The sequence below is a fragment of the Oreochromis niloticus genome, linkage group LG15 (genome assembly GCF_001858045.2).
Source record: "Oreochromis niloticus isolate F11D_XX linkage group LG15, O_niloticus_UMD_NMBU, whole genome shotgun sequence".
Taxonomy (NCBI): Eukaryota; Metazoa; Chordata; class Actinopteri; order Cichliformes; family Cichlidae; genus Oreochromis; species Oreochromis niloticus.
Window position 1 is genome coordinate 15,807,197 of NC_031980.2, and position 27,888 is coordinate 15,835,084.

The window sequence follows — 27,888 nt, forward strand, 5'->3', positions numbered from 1 at the left end:
TTACAATGTAATTATATTTACCTACAACTTCTTTGAAGGTAGGCAGATTAGAATAAGGGGTTAATGAGCAAAATAATTATACTGTAAGCAAATTTAAGTGTTCCGTTATTAATTTATTTTAAGTAGTGTTCAATTTCATGGTAATTTTGAAAATGTGTTGTAATTTTTGGAGCGCATGTATTATGGAGTGGCTTAATATTGCTTTTTTCACATCTTTATTTAATATTCATTATGCCAATAAGCATGTTGGATATTCTATTAGTCAAGCTTTCTTTTATTTTACCAATATAAATATGATAAGAAATGATCTCCCCTTTACCAACTTAAAAGAAAAAAATAAATACCATTAAAATCTGCAAGCCTGTGTGACCTTATAATGACAGCACCCTTTAAAAATCACTGTTTTAAACTGTTCAAACAAGTGCACAGTGTCTCTTTCCCTGTAAAATACCTGGAAGTTAGGGAAGGTTTAGCCACTTCGTAATACTGTCCACGGCACACACTCCAAAAAGTACAGTGGACTTACAATGTAAGCCGGGGAAATACTATTCATTCTGCCACAAAGTTACCAAGAAATTACAAAGTAGTTACTTACTTATGGACTTTCATAAAATTACCTACAAAATAATTTATGTGCCTAAAGTTATTAAATAAACTTGTAAATAAATACAATGTAAACAAATAAATGTAAATACTTACATTTATTTACAGACAACTTAAATTCACTTATAGTATAATATGACTTGTTACCTCCCATTCTACTGTGTACACCTTTAAGCATTTGTAGGTACATTTAATTATATGTAATTTGAAATAAAATTCCATTAAATTAAATTAATTAAAGTTGTTTTTTTTTAATAACATCTTAAAAAAATATATCGTGTCCAGGGAAAATTAGAAGTCTTCCTAATTCTGATGTCTCTCTATTGAAGGATTAAAATAACCATAAAGTGCAGCAGTAAAGAGTTTAAGTGAGATATAAAGTGACATTACATGAAAGTATTTTGCCCTGTAGCATCCTTATTAAAACTGTTACTAGCATATAATCCAACTCTAAAAAAAAAAAATAACCTCAAATCTGATGAGAAACTGGCAGCGGCATAGCTCTATTAGCCAGGGCTTCTGTCGATAACAAATGAACCATGCCGGGTATTTGAGAGATTATACGATGGGAGAACAAATGGTTACAATAAAATGTGACCTTTTATTCTTATTCTTCTCCATCACTACAGCATCACTCAATGAATTATACTGGAGCTCTAAAAGCACTTGTACTGATCTCAAACACCTGTGAGTCAGTCAACCAAAGACCTGTGACTCATGCAGGACAGAGAAAAGTGATGGAGAGAGATAGGTAGAGGTATGAAAGCAAGGGGAAAAGACTGAAAGAGCATTAAGAAATAATGAATGTGGAGGGGGGGAATGAGGAGAAGGAATGAGAAAAGCGAGTGAGGAAGACAGAGAGGAAAAGGAGTGTTGGGGAACTGCTGCACTGTGAGGCTGCTGTGTGATCCTTATGGCAGGAGGTTTGGTAAAAGAAATGAAAGAGCACATTCCTGTGGCTTTCACTGATTTGTGGTCTTATAAATATCCAATGTGTGGGCAGTTCTGCTCTTCCAGTATCTACGACCTGCTGCCCACTGAGCCAGGCCAAGAAAAAGAACATGTCAATACCTGATGGAGTGCGAGATTGTGAGAGTGTGGATATGGGGAAGGTATACATTATGTTTTTGTCTACTTTAGACAACTAATATTCAAAGCACGGACTATTTTTGTTATCTAAAAGTTTTGAGGTTTTGTTTATGTAGTGACTTTTTAGCTAAGGGTCATGCAAAGAGTTAAAAGAATTCAAATTTGTGGGGATAAAACCTTTTCGAGAAATTCTAACTGTTTTATGCGTTTTATGAAAACCTTTTTTTTTTTCACATTCCAAAGTTATTACATCACAATGTGATTGGTCAGCTGCAATTTCCAACAGTCCAGGATGGCAACATTATGCTGACGCAAGAACAACATTGTTAAGGTACCAATGAATTTATCATTGAAGAGGAAATAAGTAACCACACTAGTAGTTTCCAAATGGAGTGCTGAGACATATCGAAGAGCCATTCAGGCAGCTCCTGCATGTGTGACATCTCAAAGTTTACGCTCGACTGTGAACAAAAGCTGCGAGTTGTGGAATGAATCACTTTATTGTGTCGATCAAAACACAACTACGGACCACCACCTAAAGACGAGAGGAAACAATATCTAAGAGGAAACTATCTGACGGCTGCCAGCCTTATGGCTCCAGCTGGGGCATGAATGTCAACAGCCTCAGTGAGCGTGCGACATCTGTCAGGAGATGATGATGCACTTCAGAAACTGTGCCTTCTTCAAAGGCAATCCAATATGAACCAGAGGCAATGGGACCATTTTTTGGACTGTGTGGAAGTGTCTACTCTATCATGGAAGCATCAAAAAAGACAACATCTCTGAAGGTATAGACACCATTTTGCATAGATATAAAGTTACCTGTAACTCTTGGGGCACACCTCATTTCTTTATATTTTTCTAGCTAAACTGGATAGGGGTGCAGCAATTTATTGAAACATGCACAAAAATATGCACCTGACTTAGTTAAAAAGTTTGTGAACATGCAGCTTTTTCCCCAATTGCTTAGTTTCTTTTTTTAAAACAAAGACAGAAAACCAGGCGAATCAAAATGTGCCATTACAAACTTTCAGTCCGCTCATTGGCCAGATGTGTCTCGGGCAAGAGCAACAAAAGTAAATACAGGGAGAAGATGCTGTGTTCTGGACTATTGGAGAACACGAGCAGTCACCCATCCGTGCTGACCTTTACACATCTATAGTACCTTACCGCATCCCAGAATGCAAAGCATACATGGCTACGGGAAGTTTTTAGGTCAAACTCACAACGTCAGATCACGTTCAAACTTTGGTGTGAAAACAAGTATCAAGATTTATGCTATGTGCACACATAATACTGGTCAAGCTCCATCAGTTATGTGCCTTAAGTCTTATTCCTTAGAAGTAAAATATTTAAAAAAAAAAAACGAGGGGTGGTTCAAGGCTTTTGCACTGTACTGTAAATACACTTGTGCCCACTTGACCTTAAGCCGTGTAGGAAAGAGACCATTTTTCACACCTTTAAAATAAACTGTTACTCGAGCATTTGAGTATCGTGCTTCTCCAGTCTCTGGTGAGGACGCATCATTTCTCTGTAGCTGTATTTTACAGAAGTTTTCAGCCCCAAAGACATCTGTAGATTTCTGCATTATTTTCTTTTCACAGAGTGAACTCAAATTACCTAATTTTTTGATTACAGTGAAAATGCCAGTATAATCCTTTAAATGAAATCCTCCATCAGTTTTCAGTTACGCGTACAGTATCGCTTTCGGCAGCACTCTAATGCCTTTGGCTCACGGACTAGGTCTTATAACAAAATCAGTTTGGGTTGCAGCCATCAAAATATCATTATTTCAGAGTAGCCTATTTTGTATTAACAGGCAATTACATTTAACTGTACAGGATACTAGCAGCATTAGAGCAGTGAACAGAAAAGACATCCTGGTTTACATTAAATGTGGTTACACATTTTATTGTACTTTGCTCTATTCATATCAAACAAAAGAAATCGTTTTTTTACATTTCCACTAAGAGCAGACATTGAGCGAGCAGAATAGTTTATGTTTTGATCTCTAAATGTTTGAAAGCAGGTGCAAGGCACGGTGAACCCAGAATTTTCCCACTTTCAAAATGACAAATTGAACAGAACAGTGAAGTAGTTCAGTACCAAGTGTGTATGCCCCCGTCTTCACAAACCTTAAGAAAACAAACCAAAGCTTCAAAGCATTTAGGTCGCCTTTGCTTAATATCTTATGACTCAGTCAATTTCCTGTGGTGACTATGAATCATAATTTATTTTTGAAAGCTGATGTTTCACCTTTATATGGTGTGCAGAAAACTCCTTTTCACTTCAGAAAACTTAACTTGCGTTTGTGAGTCGCATAAGGCAGATGTCAATAGTACTTGCTCTTCTTCTATTCAATTCATTATTGGCTGCTTTGCTCACATGTGTTTGTGTATGTGTGGTGCTGTTGTTTAGTAGTGAAGTAGCCCCACGGGGGACAATTAAGTCCTCACACAATGTGCTCTGACAGCAATTAAAACAGCCATTAGTGGGAGAGGGAGGCAGAGTCCTAGAGAGCAAGATAAGAGAGAATGACAGAAAACTAGATAAAAAGACAGAGCCAGGAATGAGCTAAATGAAATGCCCTTCAAATCTGAACAGCGCCGAACACGAAAGACTGCAAAGGCAGAATATAAATAATTTCTTAAAAATTATTTCAGACTCGTACATTGTATTTAATATTACACCCTCTCACAGCGGGGAAATAATTCGCGAGTTGTAGAGAGGGCTCTCAACACTCTCAGCCTACTCCATGATGGAACTGCAAAGGCAACGAGAGCCGTGCAACAATCGGAGCAGAAGGATGAGAGCATTATTGTTTTTGAAGTGATGAAAAGTGAATCATAAGTCACATGCAAGTCCTCAAATGCAGGATTTTTCCAGACATTTTGAAAAGGCAGGTAAAGAATTGGCCTTAGATAACCTCTAATGTAATGAAAAGACATAGAAAGGATTGTTCCAACCGACCTCTACAGCCCTTATTTTTTAGTTCAGTGTGTAGTTTTTGAACTCACCTTCCTTAACTGTCACATTTTGACATGTATTGCTTTGAATAATGCCAGTCTGGACGTAACCTCTCCAGATTCAAGTAGACTGACTGGATTCTCATTGACTTGACTAAGTCTAAATTACAGCATCAATCTGGTTATTTTAGCACTGTTTAGGCTTCAAACAGGGCACAGTTTGAAAAGTAGTATGCAGCATTTTATTTTACTCTTGAATCTCACCTGTAGGAGGTGTTTTCGGAGCAAGGGTTATGTGCTCGCACAATCACAAAGACGTGCTGAAAGTGTGAGCGGATGTTTTTAGGAGTGAAGGGGAGCGCCCCGGGTTCCTGGAACACAATCGTGACGATATCATTCCCGATATGTCGCTTCCGCAGCAACTGGAAAACATTTTCAAAGAGAGAAGCTAAAGTTAATTAACATAACGTAATTAATTCGACATCTAGAGGAAAAAAATAACAACACTTGAGCTACTGTTGTTTCTCTTGTTTCGGCCTTTAAGGGTCGCCACAGTGAATTATCTGCCTCTATCTGACACCATCCTCTAGCATCCTCCTCTGTCTTACCAACTCTCTGCAGGTCCTCCTTGACTACATTTATATACACAAAGAACAGGATCGTATTAACTCTAAAAATGTGCATACCATGGATTACTACTTTCTCTAATGAAAAGCCACAACTTGCTGGTGGATCCAAAGGTATTTTAGTGTATCCAAGCTGTGAGCCCTGTAAATTAACATACCTGTTGCTTATTGTTGGGTGTGTAGGGCAGCATGGTGGACACATGGAACATGATCTCATAATCCTTGTATGTAGTATACAACGAGTGGGTGCCAGTCGAGTCAGCTGAGAAGGAGAAAACTGCAATAAATGTCTCATACTTCAGGAAAATAAAAAATCAAGTTCACATTCATTCTTTGTGATACACTCGATGGTTTTAGTTTAATTTTCTTCCCCCATGCTCGTCTCCACTATATGCCGTTCAGATGGCCCTAAAACACGCTCACCTCTTTACAGTCAGGGAGCCACTGCACTACCTCACCAGGCTGTTGATGTTTTCCATTTAGAGAGCCAAACAGTCACAAGGTATTTAAAGGCCGTACTTAAACCAGTTAGATTACCTCAATTAATTACACGCATTCATTAAGGAGGGCGTTGCATGGCTGTATTCAATTTGCTAGAGGCTACTAACGGTTGTATTACACATCCTGCAAAAATTGATTGGGGCAGTTTTTGTCTCACAGGGTATTGGGCAATGGCTTAGTTCATGCAGGGATAATATGGATAACATAATATCATACACAGGCTTGGAAATGTCACAGAGGTAGCAAAAATAAAGTGGACATCAATTCTGTTTGGAACAAACACAGGTGGTCTGGCAAAGGAGAAGGGCAGAACCACAGAGGATCAATATCAGTGTCCAAAAGAAAATACAGTAATCTGAAACCAAAGGCCATCTGTCACATGTCTGAAGAAACATCTGAGGAAACTTAAGAATCGGTGAACGAAGTCAAGGAAGTGAGGGGGATTTAAGGGGACTGGAGTTGAAAATGGGGGGAGGAGCAAAGCAGAATCAGAAAATTTCAAAACATGTATTCCATCTGCTCATAATTAAATGTTTTGAAAACTGCAAGGAATTTAGGTGCCAAGGGCAAGGAAATGAAATCAAGTTAAATGCTATAATAACTTACAACCTCAACAATTAATTCCACTGTTTACATTACATACTCTCATCCTAATAAAAAGTGTAACAAACATTTTATAAGGAAACAATTATTTAGTACTAGTGCAATACTCAAAGAAGACAATCTGTTATTTAGCCATCACTGCACGAAGAAACACTTGGACAGATTTCAGTTTTACTCAGCTCTCTTACTGAAAAACACAGTTTGGAGTATTTGCATCTGCTGGAGATTGATGATGAACTATAAAATCACTTGCTAAACTCCAAATCATACAGACGTTGACCAGTCAGTAACCCCTCAACCCCACCAACCACATGTCACTAGATAAAATCGTTTGTTCCCTAACTGGTAAGTTGGTACGAGAAGTTGCCCACAGCCACTAGGCCAAGTTGGATGAGAAAAGGTGTACGGTGCTACACCAAGGGCAAACGCTTGTCAACTACTTTCCCAACGGTACTCAAAAAAGAGCAACCAGAAACAAAGCCCGATCATCTTCAAAGTAAAAGTTGTGCTTGTTTTCCCTCTCCAGTTTCCAGTTTGGATCACACATTTTTCCAAGTTTTACTACCACTCAGCTGGCAAGTGTTTGGAGGCAAGTTGCCATCTTCCATGCAAACTATCTGTTAGTGACCAAAGCAATCTAAAGGAAGTTTTTGGTGCAGCAATCACTCCCCGACTGGTCAGAGAATATACACTTTTCCCTAGCAACCAGAAGATGCCAGGGAGTCACTGACCAGTCCTTTAACATGTGAATGAGGTCTAATGTGCTTATCGTAATGCAAGTTCAGGCACTGAACCCATGTCTGTATACACATAATCTAAAAGACTCTGACGACCCCCTGCATGCTCCAATCCATCAAATACTTGCTGGGCAACTGAACTCAGCACTTTTTGATCAATGCAAACTTCTATTTAGTGCGTGCCAATTTACTAATTTACTACCTGCTGTGCTGGATTAGACAGGATCAATGTCAGCGCGTAAGATCAAATATAAAGGTTCCCTCACACCCTCACTGGCACCTCGCAGTTTTTTGCAAATGTACATACTCTTTGTGTCCAGCTGAGCTCGATACTTGGTGAAGCCTTTAAGACGAACCCTCTCGCCCAGCAGATGGAGGAACTCCTCTAGTGCAGGCCCAGCCGCTTCGTTGTTGTACATCTCCTCCTCGCTGCTCTGACCCGCCATGCAGTACATCACCCCCACCTTTCGCTGAAAACTCAGCTGCAGAGAGAACAAACATTATTCCAATGAAAAGGGGAGAAACAACTGGAGATTACTGTGTGGAAGTCATGTCAGAGTAACCATGTTGACATTTGAGGCAGGACTCATGTTGACATTTTAAGAATAACCTTGGGTTGTTCTGTAGTGATTTTGTGCCATTTTCCTAAGAAATCATGTTGACATTTTCAGAGGTTTCGGCTTCTGATAACTGCATCAGAAAGCATAAGTATCAAAGAGCTTTTGAGTGTATATATAATTTTTTTTAAAGGGCTATGTTGTGTGTGCATGCATCGACACAGTATGCATATAAACAGTTTCTTCAGATAAATTCCACATAACGGTCTGTGGGAGTAAATAAAGAGATACAACAAAAATAAATAAAAAGAATTTAGTTCAACAGTGAAACATCCCCTTCACAGAAAAACACCCACACACTAAACGATTCATGAAATGCCAAATGACAATCGTTTGCTTTGCATAGTCTATAGTACAGGTTACCAGCTGGAAAAGTTCTTCGGCTCAAAGACCGATCGAATGCACGCACGAAAGGATCGCACCCTATTCAGCAGATGCCATGTCTGCATGACACTGTCTTTTCACTAAATGGAAAGCAGTAATCAAATGTGCGCAATCAAAGGAATTAATCAAGCAGATTCATCCGGCCCATCATAACCCACAATCAAACCTCAAGACGTGCTCGCTGCATCTCCTTACCCCCTGCTCGTCCAGCTTCATCAGCTGCTCAGTGACCTTAGGTGTGTTGAGTGCCAGGCGTAAGCAGTGAACATTGAGCTCAGGCACGAGGTACTCCAGCACTTCTTTGAGGGGCAAGCCTCGACCTAGACCATGCTTGGACGTCGAAGGTACAGCATCTTCCAGGATGGAACCCCGCAGAGTATTTAGCTGGAGACCACCCATAATGCAGGAAAAGAACAACAAAAACACAATTGCAGGGGTCAAAGCTATTATCATTTTCACTTTAAAATACCCTAATACTCCATCCATCAATCTTCTTCTACTTATCCAGTTCACGGTTGTTGGAGTCTATTCTAGCCGACCCTTGTCAGTATCGAATCAAACCATCAAAAAATATCAAGATTTCAATTTCAACTTACTTAAAAAGGAAAAAATGAGTTTAACATGGTTTTAATACGGCGCATGAAACTCACAGAAGCATGAGTTTATAGCTGTTGCTAATTTCTAACCCTTTCTTTTACATTCAATTACATAAAAGCATAATACACTATAAACAGAAAACTACAATATGGCACAGCCATTTGTTAATATTTAAGAAAGAAACTCTCTTTATTGGTCACATACATGATCATACAGAGTACAACATGCAGTGAAATGTGTCGTGCCCGAGCTGTGGACAGGCTGCAGACGTAGCCGCGCCATTCCAGGGCTTGGTGTTTGGCATGGGGGGCCTAGCCAGGACCTTTACTGGATACTGGGAGGGAATCGAACTTGCGACTTCCGCTCTAAAGGTGTGTGGTCTTACCACAACACTATCCAGCTTACGAGACCTTTGTGGTCTCGTAAAAAACTATTTGCTCATAGTTTTAGCAACCCTTTCACTTCTCCTGCTGATGGTGCAGATTTAATCATTTTTATGCTTTGTGCAGTTTTACACTGCTTCCACAGCTAATGGAAATTTGATTGGTCTATTGGTATTCATCACAGAATATTCAATGATTAAAATGAAATTCACTTTGATTTGGCTAAAACTGAAGTGATTTCCACTTATCCCTCAATATGGGAGCATATTAAACTCTTTAGATATCATATTTAAATATATCAAGTTAAAATTTGAAAGCTTTAATGCACAGCATTTATGTTAGAAATTAAATGCATAGCGGGAAAATATGGAATATTGAGACACTGTTTGACTGCATTTCTATCTTTATGCCAAAAGACTTTGCTTTGTGTTCTTCATAGCTCTCCATAACCTGCTCGTCTTGAAGCAGGCAGCACTCAAGCAAGAGACTAAAAAAAAAAAGGAAGAAGAGTTAAATGAAGAACACCTAGGTTCAAAGAGAAAGCTGATAGTTTTAAGCTTCTGCTTATCCAGCCCGTTAATGCAAATAAACTTGCTTCATAGCACACCCGTCAGATCGAGTCCAGATTAGTTGCTGGTTAGATAATTCTTCTCTTGGCTCTTCCTTCCTGCTCCACGCAGTGTGTTTGTTCTTTGTAACAGGCAACAATAACAGCATGACTAGCTATCCAGCCCTCTGTAGGATACTAGTAACTCTATTTTGGGAAAACTGGAAGGAAGCCTGTGATGAGGCCTTAAGATCTATGCAATTAAATTCAGTTTAGGATCACTCGTGAAATTAATCTTTTTCCACAAAATCCAGTCTAAAAACAGATATTTTTTTCCACTCTCTGCTGGTACAGGGAAAGCAAAATGCAGAAAAGTGTCTGGCTAAGGGAGAAAATAAATAGAGTGTAGGTTTTGCTGCTGTAGCTTCCAGTGTGAATACTAAGGCTTCAGGGTAAAACAAGCTCAACGAGGACATCCATGAATAAATCAGGAAGACTGTTGAAAGTCCAGAATCTGAATATCTACTATCAACTAACAGCTGTTAGTCAGTAGTGGTCCCATGCCACTTGTAAGTGTGTTTTTGCCTTCACGTGGTGTTTGGAAAGTCCAGAATCGGTGCCAGCACACTCAGTACTAAACAAACCGAAGAAGAAAAGCACTTTAAACTCAACATGGGCAGTATTAAAAGGACAGTCGTCCTCTTTGGTCCCTGGACTTTTGTCTTCAACATTAGTGCAACCCACTCACTCCCACACAGGCACACAAATATATCTAAACCTGTGAAGCTCCCTGCTCTGAAAATAGCAATTAGAGAAGAGACTGAGAGGCAAGAGAAGGAAAGAAAAATAGAGGAAAACATAGCACAGTAGGTCGTGCGTCATCCCAAGAGATTGCAAGGGCTATTACTCATGGCACGCTTTAATAGAAAAGCAATGCTTTACCTTCTTCACTCAAATACCTCAGGTGCTATTTTAGTGTCGTTGAGCTGCAAAATGGCACAGCTCAGCCCTTCAAAGATGAAGGCTGACAAAGATGGTGGGTGGGTGTTCGGCTCAGCGAATAAGGACGTGCATCTATAGTTCTACTGTGTCTACTGATGGAAACAAGGGCTAGAGGGATTCACGAAAAAATGGAGAATTTGGGCTAAACAAATGGGAGGAAACTATAAAAACAAGATCAAATGGGCAGTAATTTATGGTGGTATCAAGGAGCGGAGGCGGTAGCATCCTGAGCTGTGTACGACAGCCTTGAGCTGAAGCTTTTATAATGTCTCCCCCCAACTGGCTTCATCAATAAGCAGGGAGCAGTTCTTATATGTCAACTCCTACACAGTTTGAACTCATAAAAGCATTTCAGGAAGATCACTCAGGAGAGCATACTAAATACTGACAGATATGTTCACATGAACTTTCACAGTGGGAATAGCTAGAAAAGCTACAAGCTTACCCTGGTGAATGAAAACTTTATTAAAAAAATAATAATTATATAACAAAATCGTGAACACATCAGACAGACAGCACACTATTTGTCAGAATGTATGTTACCTCACTCGTTCTGAAAATGACCCTGTAGTTGTACTGCTGTCCATGGTCTTTGTGTTCCTCCAGCTTCTCCCTTCTCAGACTCACCGCCACAGGGCCCAGATTCTCGTCTACCCCCAGGTAATTCCAGTGCTCTAGGGGTGAAGAGCATTGGGATTTCAGACGCAGACATAAATTGATGACAGAGAAAAGGAGAGATAAAACTACAGAAACGAAGAAAACCTGAGCGATTATTCCACTATATGTATTGTAGCTGAATTATATCAACTATTAAAACTTTACAGAACGTTCACACCTTTACTAATTACTCTTCGCTGGTTCCCAGGTTTTCTCACGTGTAATGCAGAATGAAGTATAACTTTTGCACCTTGTCTAATTAGTGTCTAAAACACTACAAATGGTATTTTCTCTGCCAATACAGTCCACAGCATTTGCTCTAAGACTGGAAACGTTCAGTAAGACAAATTGAAACGCACCCATTAAAGTTGAAGAATTACAAATCAAAAAAGCCCAAACTATCCAATTTTCTCACCTCTGAGATAAAAGTACTTTCGGTAGTAATAGGCGCCAAGGTCAACATGTTCCACAATGTATCGTTTGGACCTGTCGGCATGTTGACTAGGCCCGTCCTTGGAAGCCTCCAACACAGCCACACCTGCATTGGTAAAATGGGTAGTGAGGGTGGCATCCAAAGGACCTTCTTCTGTACTGCCAGAGGAATTGCTTGAGCTCCCACCGCTTCCTATGCTTCCCTGCTGGAAGATTAATAAAAAGGAAAGGTAAAGCCAGCAAGCTGTAAACCACATCATCCTATTTTTATCTTTACATCTTAAATATGCAGAAATCTGAGCGCTTTTAAGTGTGTTTTCAAAATGCAGATCTACAGACTGTAGCATCAATATTAAAACAGCAGAACCCGAGAAACCGTTTTATATATTAAAATGCATTACAATATTTGCATATATCTAAGAAAATATAATGACTACTCAAGCAGACCTACCTGTTTAACAGGAGAAATGTTCCTTTCACCCTCTCCACCAATCTCATTCCTGAAACAAGGGCAGCTGAGAACCAAATCATTGCTCTTATCATCGCCAGGGTCCAAGGCAGGGTTGGTACCGCCTCCTGTCCCCTCCTTGCTTAGCTCTTCTTGGGAGCCACAAGGTGACCCATACACTCCACTCTGATTAGACGAAAGGGAGGACGAGGCCGAAGCAGAGGCGGCAGCAGCAGCAGAGGCACCAGTAGTGGTGTTTTTGCGTTTGGCTCCAGATTGCCGACTTTGAATCGCCTCATTGAGGTCAAAGAGTAGAGACTGAACATCAAAATGGGCAAATCCCTTTTGGCACGCCCAGGGTTTGGGAGGTGGTCCACTCTCATCCCCTTTCCCACCATCTTCAGCATCTGAGCCAGCCCTTGATGTGTCACCCTCCACCTTTACACTGCGCAGCTTACGGAAGATAGACTCTCCACCCGTTTCTGATTTTGACCTTCTCTTCAAATGCTTCTCTCGCTCCTTCAGCCGACTGGCAGGACTACCTCTGGCTGGACCTAAAGGTCCATCTGGCAGATCCAGAGCAGCCTGTTTGATGGGAGCAACAGTAAGGAGTTCTGTTAGCCTTTCTGGAGCTGGGCTTCGCTGATCCGGGGCCTCAGCGGACTGGTATCCCTTTAGCATATCAAAGAAGCTCTCTCCTGACACACCATGCTTGTCTATAGATGAAGTGCTGCCATATTCCCGGTGCATGGGTGTCCACCCGGAGAACGACCAGCCCTCGTTCCCATCCCCGTCGAGCTCACTGATAGTTATATCACTGTTACTGCGTTGGCGGATGCGTCTCATGCCCTTGCGAGGGGAACCCAGATAGCCATCCGGTGACAGGAAGCGATTGTCCTTCCCCTTGCTTTGCATCTTGCTCTTTAGTGTGTTATGGATGTTGCGCAGCATGGATGAGTCCTGTGGGCTTATCAGGTGACCCAGCTTGGCTGAGAGATTGCTATGGGCTGTGACGGCTGACACCCCCCCTCCTCCACTGCCACCACTACCACTACCACCACTACCACCTCCTCCACCACCACCTCCTCCCCCTCTTTCAAGTCTTTCTCTATCTCCACTTCCTGACCCTGAAGAGCTAGTGGTGTTGGTAGAGCTGGGTGAGTCTGTTTCCACGGTGATGTGCCAAACACCCCCTCCTCCCCCATCTTTTCTTGGCGGCCAGTCAGCTACACGAGCCCGAACCCCCATCTTTGGGACACCAGGGTTGGTGCCCGTGGTTGAAGAAGAGGAGATGTGGGCGCTCTCACTGCGAGGTGGTGGTGCCCCTCCATTAGGCAGTCGCAGACGACGAGTGTAGAACTCATCGGTAGCCGACACCGAGCCCCCAACTGAGCGCTCTGTTTGAGAGCGCTTCAGACTGGTCATGACGGAGTCGGGAAATGGTGTTGGGAGGGGAGATGGGAGGGAAAGGTAAGGATGGGGTGCTAATGAGATTAGATTCGGGTCAACATAACGGCCACTGAGTGAAGTGATTCAAGAGGCTAAGGGACATTTAGTGCTGTGGAAACAGAAAAGGAAAAGTAAACAGGAAAAATTCAATATTTTCTTTAGTAATATAATAATTATTGTAGACCAATATTTAATAACTATACTTAACAAAAGGGGAGCAGTGAAATGGTTAAAGCTTAAGAACCAATGGAAAAATGAGTTGGAATTTTACAGGTCAAACACTGAGCTTTCAAAAGGTTTAATTAAAAATTGCAATATACATATTATATTCAACACTTATCAATAGTTGCATCACAATACTTGGGACATTAAGAGAAAGTTCACCAAAAAATCTAATTTATATTTTCTACAAGGTGCATACAACGGAACTAAATGAGAACTGCCTTACAGCAGCATTGGATTTCTGAAAACATAACCCTTAAAAAATGCTCCCAAAAAAGAGAACTACATAAATAAATAAATAAAAATCATTGTAGGAACCAAAAGAGTCCATCTCTTTGGGGGGATTTTGGACACCATAAGGCAAGTGTGATCAGGATATATTACATTCATGAAAAGCCTGTCATGTCTGGAGACGATATGCCCAATGGTCAGCTTACACGAGGACAATCTAGAAGAATAAATGGCGCTAATGATTTTAACCATTAAAAAGGGGGGAAATTATTTTGTACCTCTACAGTAGTGAGTCTTGATGAAGAGAAATGAGTTGATGGCCAACTTTTATTGTTGAAGATTCTTACAAGCAGTCTGCTTAGGAATCAGGTGACTATCTGGAACTCGGCAACTGAGAAGAAGACCGAAGACAAGTCAGATTACAACCCAAATTACATTCAGTGCTACATACTCTTTAGTATTACATTTCTTTCAGATACTCTACTGCAGTAGTAAAGAAATAGGAAACTACGGTATTTTTGTGAAATTTTGAGATCCTCATACACAGCATACAGAATATACTCTAGGATTTAGAGTCTATCCATTTTTACTGCAGTGTCAAAGATTAGATCCCCTGTTATTTAATTAACAGCTACATGAGAACCTAGTAATTTTACACATCAAGCCCAGTCTGCTATCTAGTCATAGGGAGTATTTCACAGCCTGTAAAGTTGAGAATGATGTCTCCTCAGGCTCTTTAGAGTACATTTCCCAGCAAAACCCTTTTTCCGAAATTGGAGCTTCTTAGCTTAGACTTTGCAATGTGTTATAAAACTACCAGCGTATAACATCAAAAGTATTAGTATTCAACAAGCAGCAAGAGTCTTAAAAAAATGCTATATTTAAAAATATCTTTAAAATATTTTTTTTCCCCCTTTCTCTTTATGCAATGGTGGATGCCCAATATTAACACGACAAATAATAAAAACATTTTAAAAAAAAGCTTACGCTTCAGCCTGCTCTAAAGTAAACTCCTCTTATTTCAGACAGCTTTTTTTCCTTCTCTTATATACCCATTATGTTATAGATCAGCAGGTTTAATATGGCCATGTCCACCGCAGAGCTCTGGCTCATTGATAGTGGCAGTCAATCAGGACAAAGTTAGGTAAAGTTAGGTTGTTTGGCAAAATGAATGAACTTGGGGGCTGGACCAAGTCACAGTGCAAGGTAAGTAAACATTTGTTTGAAATGTGGATCATGCAAAAGTACTCTAGTAGACATTATAAGGTTAAAATATATATTAGATAACTAGAGCCACTTAAGTACCTTAAGGATGGAGATTAAAGTAATACAGCACAAAAAAACCCTCACAGGATGCCACAGTAAGGATGTGCAGCTCATTTAGTCAGTCAAACACAATGTGGCAGTAATTGCTTTACAGCACTATTCACGAGTTTAAGAAGGACCAGCTTGCTCCAGTATGTGCTCGTCTACTGGTGGGTCCATAATGATGCACCACTTCTCCCTTTCAGACCACATTCTGAATCACCATGGTGATACAGAGTTTTGTACAGTGCATGTTTTAGTAAGAGTGTGTGTATGTGTGAGTGAGTGAGAAAGAAGAGGGGTATTGATCGCTTCTCACAGAACTCGCTGTGAGCAGTTTTCATGAAATTACCTTTTCTTGGTTTGTGGATTAACCGGGAAAACCACAACAACAGGTGTAGCAGAGTTGTTGAGCGTTTTGAGTGTAATCTTTAATGTAAGTGGAACAAACACTGGATCGCTAACATGATTCATGGTTATGTCACAAATTTCTCCAATGTCTTTAAAACCGAAACCATCTACGTGGTTCAGCTCCAAGTAGTAATTAAGATATTTTTTTATACCATCTGTAACCTGACCCTGATCTGAAAAAGATCTAAGGTGCTTTGGTGTACTACAGAATCTGCTCACTGCACACCAAATTCTTTCTCATTTCACTTAAGCATATGTGTGTCTGAGCACAAGTATCTATTTCCCTTACACACATAATGAGGAGCCAAACACTAAGGGAACATTTTGGATTTCCTGAAGAGGCCTCTCTATTTTCTGCAGATTGTATTGGGACAAAAAACAATTCTCAATTGTCTTGTCTCAACTGGTAAATTAGTACAACTGTTTTCAAACAGGTTACAATGATTTGCAAATCACTGCGTTTTGCTTTTATTCATTTTTTCCAGAAACACATTAGTAGAACAGATATACAATCATCTTGGGTGCTTTATAAACAGTTTCAAATGTCTCAAAAGAGTGCGAACTGTGAAACTGAAAGAACATGAATATAGATGAATCTCCTGCGAGGGATTTTCTTCTATGCCAGCAAAAGCTTGTCAGACTTTTTACTTCATTGGAAATATCAAAAATCAGTACGACGCTGGCATGCTTTCAACCCACTGTAGACCAACATCGATTGGTTCAACCTTTTCCCACCCGAAGCTCCTTTAATTAAACTCAAATGAACAGATATTCTCCCATTAACCAAAGCAGAAGAAGGGGCTGAGAAACTATAAGACTGTTTCCCAATATTCAGACACATTTTGGTCCTACTACAGGCAAAACTGGCCATTGCGACTCTGTTTGCAGTACAGTAATGCCTGCAGTACTTGTCATTCCAAAATAGGAGATCTCTAGCTTCTGTTGTAGACTGTCTGACTGATAAAGGCCCTTGTGGATGAGGACACCGCTTGCGCAATAACACTCAATCCTGAGGCTCATTACAAAAGTATGTAAATACAAGTTGATAACATTACTGACCTCGAAGCTAATCATAAGAGGCTTCTTCTACCAAATAAGAACAAATTTCAATTTTGCTTACCCAAATTAATGCAAACAAGAGAATAAGAGGATGTTCTAATCACTTGTGCCAGAAATATCCACAAGCTGCTTAATTTGCACAAAATCTGCTGCGCTGATATTAGGTTAAAAATATTTTTTCTAATTTTCCCATTTATATACAAATCTTGTTTACAACTGTTTTACATATTCTGTTGTTACACAAAATCTGATTAGGAATAGTTCTCGACGACATTCCTGCTTATTTTTGATCATTTCAGCAGAACATATCATCCTGGGTAAATAGTCCCATTATCCATTTGGCTGTGCAGAGGTAAAAACAAAGCACACATGCTGGTCTTTTGAACATATTCGATCATTCAAATCAGCAGTGTCACATCAGCTATCACTATCAAAAACAGCACATTTGTTTTTACCTCCTGTTCCACAAAGTCTGCTATGAACCAGTGTTATCTCCAAGATACTACCACTCAAAAACTGTATCCCAAATAACTAGCTGCAGAGTGCCCTTCACTTATTCCACAGAGGATTGCGTAGTACTTTTTAAAAAAAAAAAAATATGAGTTGGATAGTACGTGGAGAGGAAAAAAAAAAAAAAAAACAGTGAAAGAGTTTGAGAACTGAGCAAACAGGAAGAGGATTAAACTGTATGCTAGGCTGGAAGACTGGGAATTCAAAATGAATGAATGTGGCGTTGCACGCATCTATGCAGCCACTGAGGACCAATTATACTGACAGATACTCAGTAACCTTTAGCAGTGTCTAAATGAGGTCGATTCCTGAGGTAAACGCGCAGCATCCTTGGCCCAGTGAATGTAATGGCTGCTGATGTTATCTGTTGGCCCAGCTGGCAGGAAACTGTCGACAGAGGGACTTATTTACTTCTTACAAATGATAGTGGCTGGGACCCCAAGCACATTATCACACAGTGAAAGCGGGTGTGTAATATCATATCAAGCACTTGATTTTAAAGATAAAAATCTAGACATTTACATGAGAGCAAGTTCAATTCTCTACAGTGGGAATTTTGCACACAAAAAAACGAACCCAAAAATAAAATAAAATAAAAACATGATTTTTAATTTGACTGTTGTGCATTTGCAGATGTCTTACAGCTTGGTCACTGTAAATTTCCATAGTAGGAATCATTACAGTGGCTAGTACTTTGTTGTACATACAGACATATAAATGTCTCGAGACATACTTGGAAAAATGTAAACTAACTGCAATACTGCAGATTTACTATGTATTATAATAAATCAGATATCATAGGGCGAGAGGCAGGGTACAACCTGGACAGCTTGCAGAGCTAAAACAGAGAGACAGACCACCATTAACACTCACATTCATACCTATGGCCATTTTAGAATCAGCAATTAACCTAACCCCACTAACTTAATTTCTTTAGACTGAGGAGAGAAACCAGTGTACCCAGAGAGAACCCGTGCAGGAACGGGGAAAACACACAAACTCCACACAGAAAAGCCCCAGTCAGATGATGGATTTGAATCCAGGACCTTCTTCCTGTGAGGCAATTTGTTAGCACTGTTAAACAATCATTACTATTTATAAAAGAAATAGTACTACTGGAATTAGCATTGTATAACTGACACCATTACCATAAAAAAACAACAAAAAAAGCAGGGTTTGTTTTGGCTCAGAATCGCTGTGGGGATGACTATGTACAGAGGTACAATGAGCTAATAACATGGTTTAAAAAAAAAAAAAAAGAAAAGAAAAGAAATGATTATAATTCTGGTGATTTTTCTTTTCCTCTGGCTAAAAACCTCTGAGGCAACAAAACCATGAACAGGGGCGTTGGCTGCTTGTCATCACTGGGAGCACCCTTTAAATATTCTTGTGTTCTGCTAAAACAAACATTTCTGCTCTAAAGTAACATTCAGAATGTGGAAATCCCTTTGTTGTAACCCATTAATTTATCTTAAATTAAGCAGTCACTGTTTGGCGACTGGCAGTTACGGCCACATCATTCCAATAAAAGTTTCCATGAGGATTTCAACCTGGAGTTGGTGTAATTGTCTGAATAAATAATCACTTAACAGTGACTTCAGTGTGACCTCATCATTACCAGTCAGAGATGATATGGTATGTAATTCCCCCGAACATTTCCTGCAAAGAATTATGTAATGCTGTACCAATTACTGCGGGTACAAAAGTCATGTCTAGAACAGATGGTTTGTTGCATTCACTCCCACACACATACACACTTCCTTTTATATGGTGAAGTGGCTGGTGAGTGTAGTTTTTCCTGTCATTCAATAAAAATAAACTGACATGAAACCTCTCATTGAAGTAATACTGCAACTTGAGTTTTGTAATTGGAACACGTCAGCTATACGTGACGTCAGATGAAAACCATTAGACACATTTCTCATTTTTTCAGCTGTCCATGTTAAAAAAAAAATGGTAATAATCACCACAGCTGATGTGTTCTAACTATAGGATGTAAGTTAAAGTATTACTTCGACGAGTGTCTACACTCAGTGGCAACTTCGCTTCTTAGACTAGTTAAACTCGCATGGCACTAACCCAGTGCATTTAGGAACAACCTCCTGAAGTTCAAACCAAGCATCAGAATGAGGAAGAAAGGCGATTTAAATGACTTGGAATGTCGCATAGTTGTTTGTGCCTGTCTTTGTTGGTCTGAGTATTTCAGAAACTCCCCACACAGCCATCTCTTAGGTCTCTCGCCAGAGAATGGCCTAAAAAAGAGAAAATATCCAGTGAGATGAAGTTCTGAGTCAAAATGCTTTGTTGATGCCAGAGGTCAGAGAAGAATGGCTGACTGCTTCTGTCACTTTATGACTACTGCACCCATCTTCTGATGGCTGCTTCCAGGAGGATAACGCATCACGTCACAAAGTTCAGATCATCTCAAACTGCTTTCTTGAATGTGACACTGAACAGCTGTACGATGCCGTCATATCATTATGGACTAAAATGTCTCCAGCCCCTTTCTGAATCTATGCCCTGAAGAATTAAGGCAGTTCTTAAGGGTGGCAACCTGGTAACAGCAAGATGTACCTAACAAAGTGGCGAATCAGTGTAGATGTTAATACTTAACTGGTCTAGTTAGTATGGTAAAATGATGTATGAGCAACAACACTGATGAAGAATAAATAAAACCATGGAGATTTAAATATTAACATATATATATATATTTTTTTTTTTAAATGTTTCTGCCAGTCTAAAGTTGCCAATAAGCAGCCCAGGTGTGCCAGTGACTGTCACTGTGAGACTATTAATATGCTTCAGTGCACAGTGAGTCATGCACACCTGAATATTACAGAGCAGATGAGTTCTCACTGACTGATGGAGGCTAGTGCTGCACCATGAAAGGAGACCGTTAAAGAGAGGCCAGTGAAAAGAGAGGGCACATAAAGTTTAGGAATAAATGTATTGAGTGTGAATGGTATGGTATCTGTGTGCATGTGAGCGGATCAGGTGCAGAGGAACGCTACGATTTGTTTCTTCAATCCATTCAATTAGTATTTTCAGAAAGGTGCAAAGAAAATTAATAGTCTCCATTCATTAATCAACCTGTATTGTGTTGAAGAAAATGGATAGTTTTCCCAAACCCGTGTTTAGCAAAGATACTGTAAGTACCTTCCAATCAGAGACCAGACAGAAGTGTGGAGGCAGAAGATTTAAGAAAACAAAAAGAAAAGAAAAAGGTGAAGAAAAAAAGAAGCATAACTCTCCAACTGTGGTGTTCTTCTGTTAGTAGATATTTGACAATTACACACCTGTTTCCCCAGACAGACATCATTACTACACCAACTGGTGAGTCAAGTCAAGTCACGTCATGTTTTTCTACGTCCTGACAACGCATACTACGTTATGTCTCCATGGTTTTCACAGGCTCAAAGCAGAAACAGTTTCTGACCCAGCCCATGCTTCAAACTGTAGGCCTCTGGACTTGCAGTATATAATGGGGAAAAACCAACTGAGCGTAAATTCAAAGAGATATCGCTTCCTGGATGGTTGGTGGTGCAATGCAAGCCTTATGTGAGCAGTGCCAATTACAAATAACAGAAAGAGAGAAACACTGACTCAATCTTTGACAGCATGTCCTTTTGTACACCAGGTGCCAAAACACTGGTGGCATCAGTGTGACCACTGAGGCAAGTTGGTTGCCTCAACCAACTGGGGTCCAGATTATGATGCAGACATTTAGTTTGCATTTCCATGTCTCTCTCTCTGTCTGTCTCATAAGTTAAACAAACAAAGCAAACAGAGAGATGATGAGCGGTGTTGCATCACATTCTTGTTTTCTCACCCATGTCATCTTTCCCAGGCTCAGCAGCATTACATACTCCAACTTTCAATTGGTTTAAACCTTCTGCCAATGTGGCCCGACAGTTTCAAATATTTTGAAACTTCCTGAAGACTTCGGCAGTTTCAAAGTATATAAAGAGAAATTTTAAAAAGTAGCACTGATAGTTTTAAGTGTTCTCAGAAACCACAAATCACAAACATGTCAACAATAAGAGTTCTGCATTAATGATGTCCCCTAAACAACGAAATGTGTGCATGTCACACAGTAACCGTCATGACCTACAGCAATTTTGAATACTATAGAGCCGTTTGAAAGATAAACAGCTTTTCATCTCAGCTTGTCTGGGCATAGATGAGGAAATGCTAGGCCAAGACACAAAGGGAAGATAAGGAGAAAAAAATAAATAATAAAATCAAACATTATTCTCTTTGAAAGCTGCCAGGCAGCGGGCAGTCCAAAGTGTTGGAGTTTCTGCTCAGAGGCTTTCAAAGTGAAATTGTAATTGTGTGGAAAGATAAACGTGGTTTTCAGATATTTTTTTTTTCTGTCTTCCCTCTGCAGAGCTTGGCGGTGAGCTTGGGGTCTCCTCTCTTGCTCACTAAAATGTAAGAGGGGACTTTTGAGAGCTCTGAAATCTGCTGTTTATTCTATAGCACTTCCACTTCCCCAGCTACCACAGAATAACATTAAAAGCAGTGGGCAGAGAGTAGCATTGAGATTTGAGTGATGAGAGACGGTCTGTGTGTGTATGTTAGCAAGAGTTACAGCAATGGGCTGTCACTTTAATGCTGGAATATATGAATTCTGCTCAGGTTCTAGGTGTCTATGAGCTTTTTTTAAACACAGATAAAAATTAATTTGGTAGATTGCACAGGTGTTAAGGCACCAGCATACCTGCCTCTGGTGACTGCACCACCATTTTATTGAACAGATTTACTCAATTTCATTCAATTTTGCACTCAGTTCTTATGAGGCCATAGGAGTAATGATGTCCTTAGCAAAGCCACACCTCCTGCAATGTGTGTTGTAATCTTCACTTTACTGTTCTAAAGTTTTGGCCATGCATGCATGTTAGTGCATGTGAGTCGCTCCCTTTGAAACTGCTGCCTCTCCCCACATTTACAATGAGACTTGGGAATTTTCACACCTATAGCTGTATGTTTGCTCCGGCCTGAATTAGATGGTGAGTTTGTTTTCACAACATAGAAATGTCCAAGCAAAGCAAAATGTGTAAGGAAAAAAACATGCGAACAGTAAATACAGAAGGGAACTCCTGTTTTTCTGGTGCATGTGTGAGAAACAATGTTAGTGAGGCCATGGTTCATTCTCCGCCTGGATACTACTACTATTATTTAGTTTGCATGGATCCAAGAATACAAAGCATAGCCACAAGGCCCCATTCCTTTATACCTTTTAGAGCTTCTATCAGCTGTTGGTAAAAGAAAGAGAAGACATCACAGAATTTTACAGCTCCCCCCCCCCAAATTCTCTGGATTTCATGATTTTACCGTTTTTAAAACTACTCTCACCTTCAGTTGTTTACCCGATTTCATGTACTTGTGTTTACTCATTACAGTCAGCTGTATGTGAACAGCATTAATCATCATTAAGGGCTCTCCTTGTGGCGTAGCTCAACTTACTCACCAACCTCTGCCTTTCTGTCATCAGCAGAGAAAGAACCAAGAGAATCACCTATGTATTTTCCCAATTTACATTATGGCGGGTGGATAGTGTTACATTAACAGAAAGGTCTGACATACTGGGTTTCCTGGATGAAAAATCTATCTTATTGTACATGTGTCAGTGGAAGAATAACAACTTATCTGGTGGAAACTCTGTGAGAATGGTGCACATCATCACAGATCAGAGATTCAGATTGTTTTTATCTATTATGCTGGTACTTTAGTGTGTTATCTACTGGCTCTGAATGTCATACATCAAAAAGATTCTATGTACAGTATTGGTTAATACAATGTGGTTTTCAAGTACCACATGTATAATTATGCTTTTAATAGATTAATTAGGAGAGAGCAACACCTTAACTACTTAGGTTACTTAGGAGAAACTCACTTAAGCGCCACTTATGCTTTGATCAGATAGGAAACTGTCTACATCCTACTGGCTTCCTAGTGCAAAATAACCTTGCAATGTCCAATTTCACCATTTACCCAGCCTTCACCATCATCTAAGCCAAAAACAATATTTCACTTGAGAATTCCTCAGAAGCAGAATATCCTGACCAGATTCTCTAAACACTGTCCTGAGGTCATTAACATGCCTTGAAAGCAACACATTTACAGCTTTCCTACGTCCCCTGCCTGCAAGCATGTGTATACATGTTTGTATTTGTCCCACAACTAAACATTAGAAACCAACTATGCTCTTGGACAGTCAGGAATTCTGGTGAGGTATCAAATGGGGGTTTTAGCATAAAGACAAGTCAGGTAAATCACCAACTCTATATATATGACCATAATTGCTAATTATAGCTACATTTTTTGAAGCATAGTATCCATTTTTAGTTTATGAAATGATCTGAAATAGTAGGAATATTCAAAGATATTTCTCAAATAAGGTAACAGAGTCAGTGCCTTTAGCGAATGTGGACCACTTGTGCTTACAAGCAAAGTCAGCCCCCAGAGGTCCATTGTAAGCCAAGAAATACCCTGCCATCGTGTGCACTTTAAACCACACAGGACAGTATCTGGGTCGTGCGAGTTATGATGAATCAGGTACATTAAGCCAATTGCCCTCATGAAATGCTGGTCTATTATTCATGCAAGCAAAGAGGATTTTTCCTAGGATAAAGGGTGGTTAGTTAGTTAGTAGAAAGCTACAGTGACTTTTCTTTTAGGTGTATCAACTCGACTCGCACTTTAACGACTTATGAGCATTTTTTACTTTTCATATGTGGTCATTCATACATGAGAACTGAAGTTAGACTCAAGTTAGACTTCCTTAAAACAGCATCCTTCAATGTGAGTTTAAATAATATTACAGAAAAACCAGCAAAGATAGCTCGACATTTGCACTGAAAGTATATTTTCAGTGCAAATGTCGGGCAGCACGGTGGCACGGTGGTTAGCACTGTTGCCGCACAGCAAGAAGGTCCTGAGTTCAATTCCACCATCAGGCCGGGGTCTTTCTGTGTGGAGTTTGCATGTTCTCCCCGTGTTTGCGTGGGTTCCCTCCGGGTACTCCGGCTTCCTCCCACCGTCCAAAGACATGCAGTTTGAGGGGATAGGTTAATTGGATAATCCAAATTGTCACTAGGTGTGAATGTGTGCGTGAATGGTTGTCTGTCCCTGTGTGTTGGCCCTGCGACAGACTGGCGACCTGTCCAGGGTGTACCCCGCCTCTCGCCCTATGACAGCTGGGATAGGCTCCACCCCCCCCCCCCCCCCCGCAACCCTGGAAAGGATAAGCGGAAGCGAATTGATGGATGGATGGAAGTATATTTTATTGGTAAGATATGTCGCAAACAGGCAATGCAGGTATTAGGTATTGTTATAGTAACAACATTATTATCATTTAATAAATATTAATGTAACAACAAGCTGTAGATTACTCATTTATGCTCTGCCTAACTTTGTTTGCATCCAGCTGATTGTTGTGTTCGTGATGTTCCAAAAGCATCTGTTGCCAAGAGGGAAGTTCTTTACATTTTTAATTTTTATTTATCAGCTAATATATGAAAATTATTTACATATGTCAGCTGATAATATCAGCCTTCATAATATCGGCTGAGCTGTAATAAACAAGTCAAATTTTATTTCCAACTTCCCAACAATCCATGAGACAGACGTAAAAAATTTAATTTAATTACAAAGAAATATTTATTTTTTTTACTAAATAAAAAATATATAATAATAAAAAACATTTCTGAAATATTGAAAAGCTGTACCTGCAATTCCACCTGTATAAGTATAATGTAATTAGTGTTGGAGAGCTTAATCATAGACAAAAACCTGCTAGGGGGTGATACCTGTGGATGCAAAAAGACCTGCGACCGCATAGCCTATAAAGCTTTGTGGCTTAATCCTGCTGAGTTTGTGGGCTCACTCACACATTTAGCGTCATACTGAATACAAAACAAAATCTATTTTATAATAGAGTGTGGTTTTAAAGCCAGACCTGCCGCCTTCTCATTACATGTGGTTTCAAAACACTAAGATGGTGATGGCAAAAATCCTACAGCCACCTCAAAGTAGCTACAACCATCTTTTATACTGTCTGTGTGCTTGATCAGTTTTCACAGATAGTCATGTTTTATATACTGATTTTACAAAAAATTTGTGTTGCTAAATCAAAATAGCTGAGTTGTTTTCATTTGATGTGTGATATGTCGAGCCACAGTATCTACTTCAAAAGTAATTACTTAAAGAAAAGAAAAATCTCTTCATTGCATTGCCTGAAAATCAGTTATTTCTGTCACTCTTTGCTGCAAAAATGCATACAGTCACACCTTGTTCAGTCTAGTGTGTCTACATAAAGACAATAAATAAGTAAAACACTGAAGAAGGCACACGCAGACAGACTTAAGGTCCTATCTGAGAGGTTCCAATCCATTTACCATAGCCCTACAGTGCCTAAAATAAGCAACTAAATCTACCAAAGGCATTACGTTTGATGGCAACTGTACACGCAATAGCTGCACGATCTGAGAGTGTTTTGAATACTAGCAAAACTACATATTTGAACATGAACTTGAACTTAAATAAACTTAGTTAATCTAAATAAATCAAGAAGTGAAGTAGCTTGCACTGATAAACATCCCATTTACCACATTCAGTAACTCTGGCATTAATGCACAAAATGTCATCATCATAATACAAAACTGTTCAGCTGCTTAGCATTTAAGACGTCATTTTCTGGACTGCAACATGTCTCAGCCATTCTAACTTCAGTAGTGAGGGTGGCACAGATAAATATTCACCCATTAATCGAGTTTAATTTGGCTTTATGTGAGTAATCCAGCTCGTTTTGATGGTGTTGACAGCAAAACTCCATTTAAAGAAACGTTTAAAGAAACCAGGCAAATAGATCAGTCTGCAGTGCTCAGACAGCAGCAATGAAGCTGCCTGGTCTTCTGCAACTGCCACCTCCACACCACCGCCAACAGCCCACTAATCTGTGCCAATCAGATGACGCTAAACAACCATTTGTTGTTGAATTGGGCACCAGTACACGCCCCCTCCTCATTTCAACAGCCACTGCAGACCCTAGCAAAATGCTGGCAATGTAGCAAATGCAGGCACAGCAGTGAGGGTGACAGAAATAGCAGAGTGGTGAATAATAGAGAAAAAGAACTGTGGTGTAATTAACATGGTGGCTGGGGGCTGATAGAGGGGCCGTACAGAGATAAAGAAAGGCACTGAAGAGAGGGTGCTGCGAAAGAGGATGTAGGAGAGATATGAAGAGAAAAGATGAGAAATTAAAAGAATAAAAAGAGCGAAGCGAAAAGTTTTGGAAGACAAAAGCAGAGAAGCAACTGTAAGAAACAGGGTAGGTTAGAGAGGAAAACAAACTAGGTCTCTGTCATCTAATCTAAAAAAGTAAATAAAAACACTGGTAATTGGCAGAACTGTCATATTCAAATTATGTGGCTTGATTGAGCAACAATCCCACAAAATCAACAACTATAAAAATATAAAAAGCTTTCATGCGTAGTTCCAAAGAAAATCCCAGCTGCTGCTTAACAAGACAATCCAACGTATCAGAGAACTGTGGTACACAATAGCTGTGAAACTGAGGGAGACCGAAAAGGACAGAAACGGAAATGTAGATAATTACACGTTTCCCAGCAGCAAGTACAACTCAACATGGTCTCACTTGCTCTGGTTCAATTCTGCAAAGCAAGAGGATCATTAAACCGGTGACAAGTCATGCATTTGGATATGAAACAAGCCTACGGAGTAAATTAGGATGTCTTGTTTTCCACTGCCTCACAGCACAGGTGACTTATTTAAAAAACAGAGAGAAAGCCATGGATTGCAGCCATCAGAAACGAGCTGCAGATTTCCAAAATGGCGCAGCTCTGCGTGGGCAACAGTGAGCTAGAACAGCACTGCAGTAAGAGAGGAGTGAGTAGGACTGAGAATGAAAGCAGCTCGCTCTCCAGTACTTGTTATATGTGGTAAACATGTAAGCCGAAAGAGGAGGATAGACAGAAACACAGATAAGGTGAGAAATGGCAGGCATGAAAATACATATACCACCAAATATGAATGAAGACACAAAAATATTCAAATGCACATCAAAATTCTCAATCTTAAAGGAAAAGCTTTAAAAAGCTCATATTTCTCCAACAGGAACTGGAACTGTTCAAAGTGATCACCTATAGCTTACCAATCAAGATGATTGATTATGGTGCAGCTTCAACAACCTGAATCTAGCAACAGTTGTGAGGATTTTTAAGACTTTAAGACAGACTGCATTTTTCTCACCCAAACTCTTTGGGTAAACCTCTAAAATGCTTATTTGGTGTTGGAGAAACAACCATTAAATAAAGCAGCAGACTGGGTCTGTTGTGCACCAAATGTGCTATTATATGCCAACTGCAACTAGGATAAAATGCCACCTTACCCATGTTCAGGTTTATTAGACTTTACAAAAACAACCTAGTGTGGGTGAAAAACAGCATTTTGAAAATTAAGACAGTCAAAGCACATGCAGTCTAA

At 39.8% G+C, this 27,888-nt stretch overlaps 1 protein-coding gene across 3 annotated transcripts in view; it reads right to left on the minus strand.

Annotated features, from left to right (window-relative positions):
- sipa1l1 (signal-induced proliferation-associated 1 like 1) overlaps positions 1–27,888 on the minus strand; it is a 90,405-nt gene that overhangs the window by 22,544 nt on the left and 39,973 nt on the right. For 2 of the 3 annotated variants that reach the window (XM_025898772.1, XM_005475035.4), the window contains 8 exons: positions 14,373–14,485; positions 12,196–13,750; positions 11,728–11,950; positions 11,199–11,329; positions 8,322–8,510; positions 7,433–7,607; positions 5,443–5,546; positions 4,923–5,080 (listed from right to left, as the gene is read on the minus strand). In XM_025898772.1, the coding sequence (XP_025754557.1) occupies positions 4,923–5,080; positions 5,443–5,546; positions 7,433–7,607; positions 8,322–8,510; positions 11,199–11,329; positions 11,728–11,950; positions 12,196–13,617 (2,402 nt within the window). In that variant the 5' untranslated portion in view covers positions 13,618–13,750; positions 14,373–14,485. The remainder of the gene's footprint in view (positions 1–4,922; positions 5,081–5,442; positions 5,547–7,432; positions 7,608–8,321; positions 8,511–11,198; positions 11,330–11,727; positions 11,951–12,195; positions 13,751–14,372; positions 14,486–27,888) is intronic. The other variant, XM_025898773.1, reaches the window with a different exon arrangement.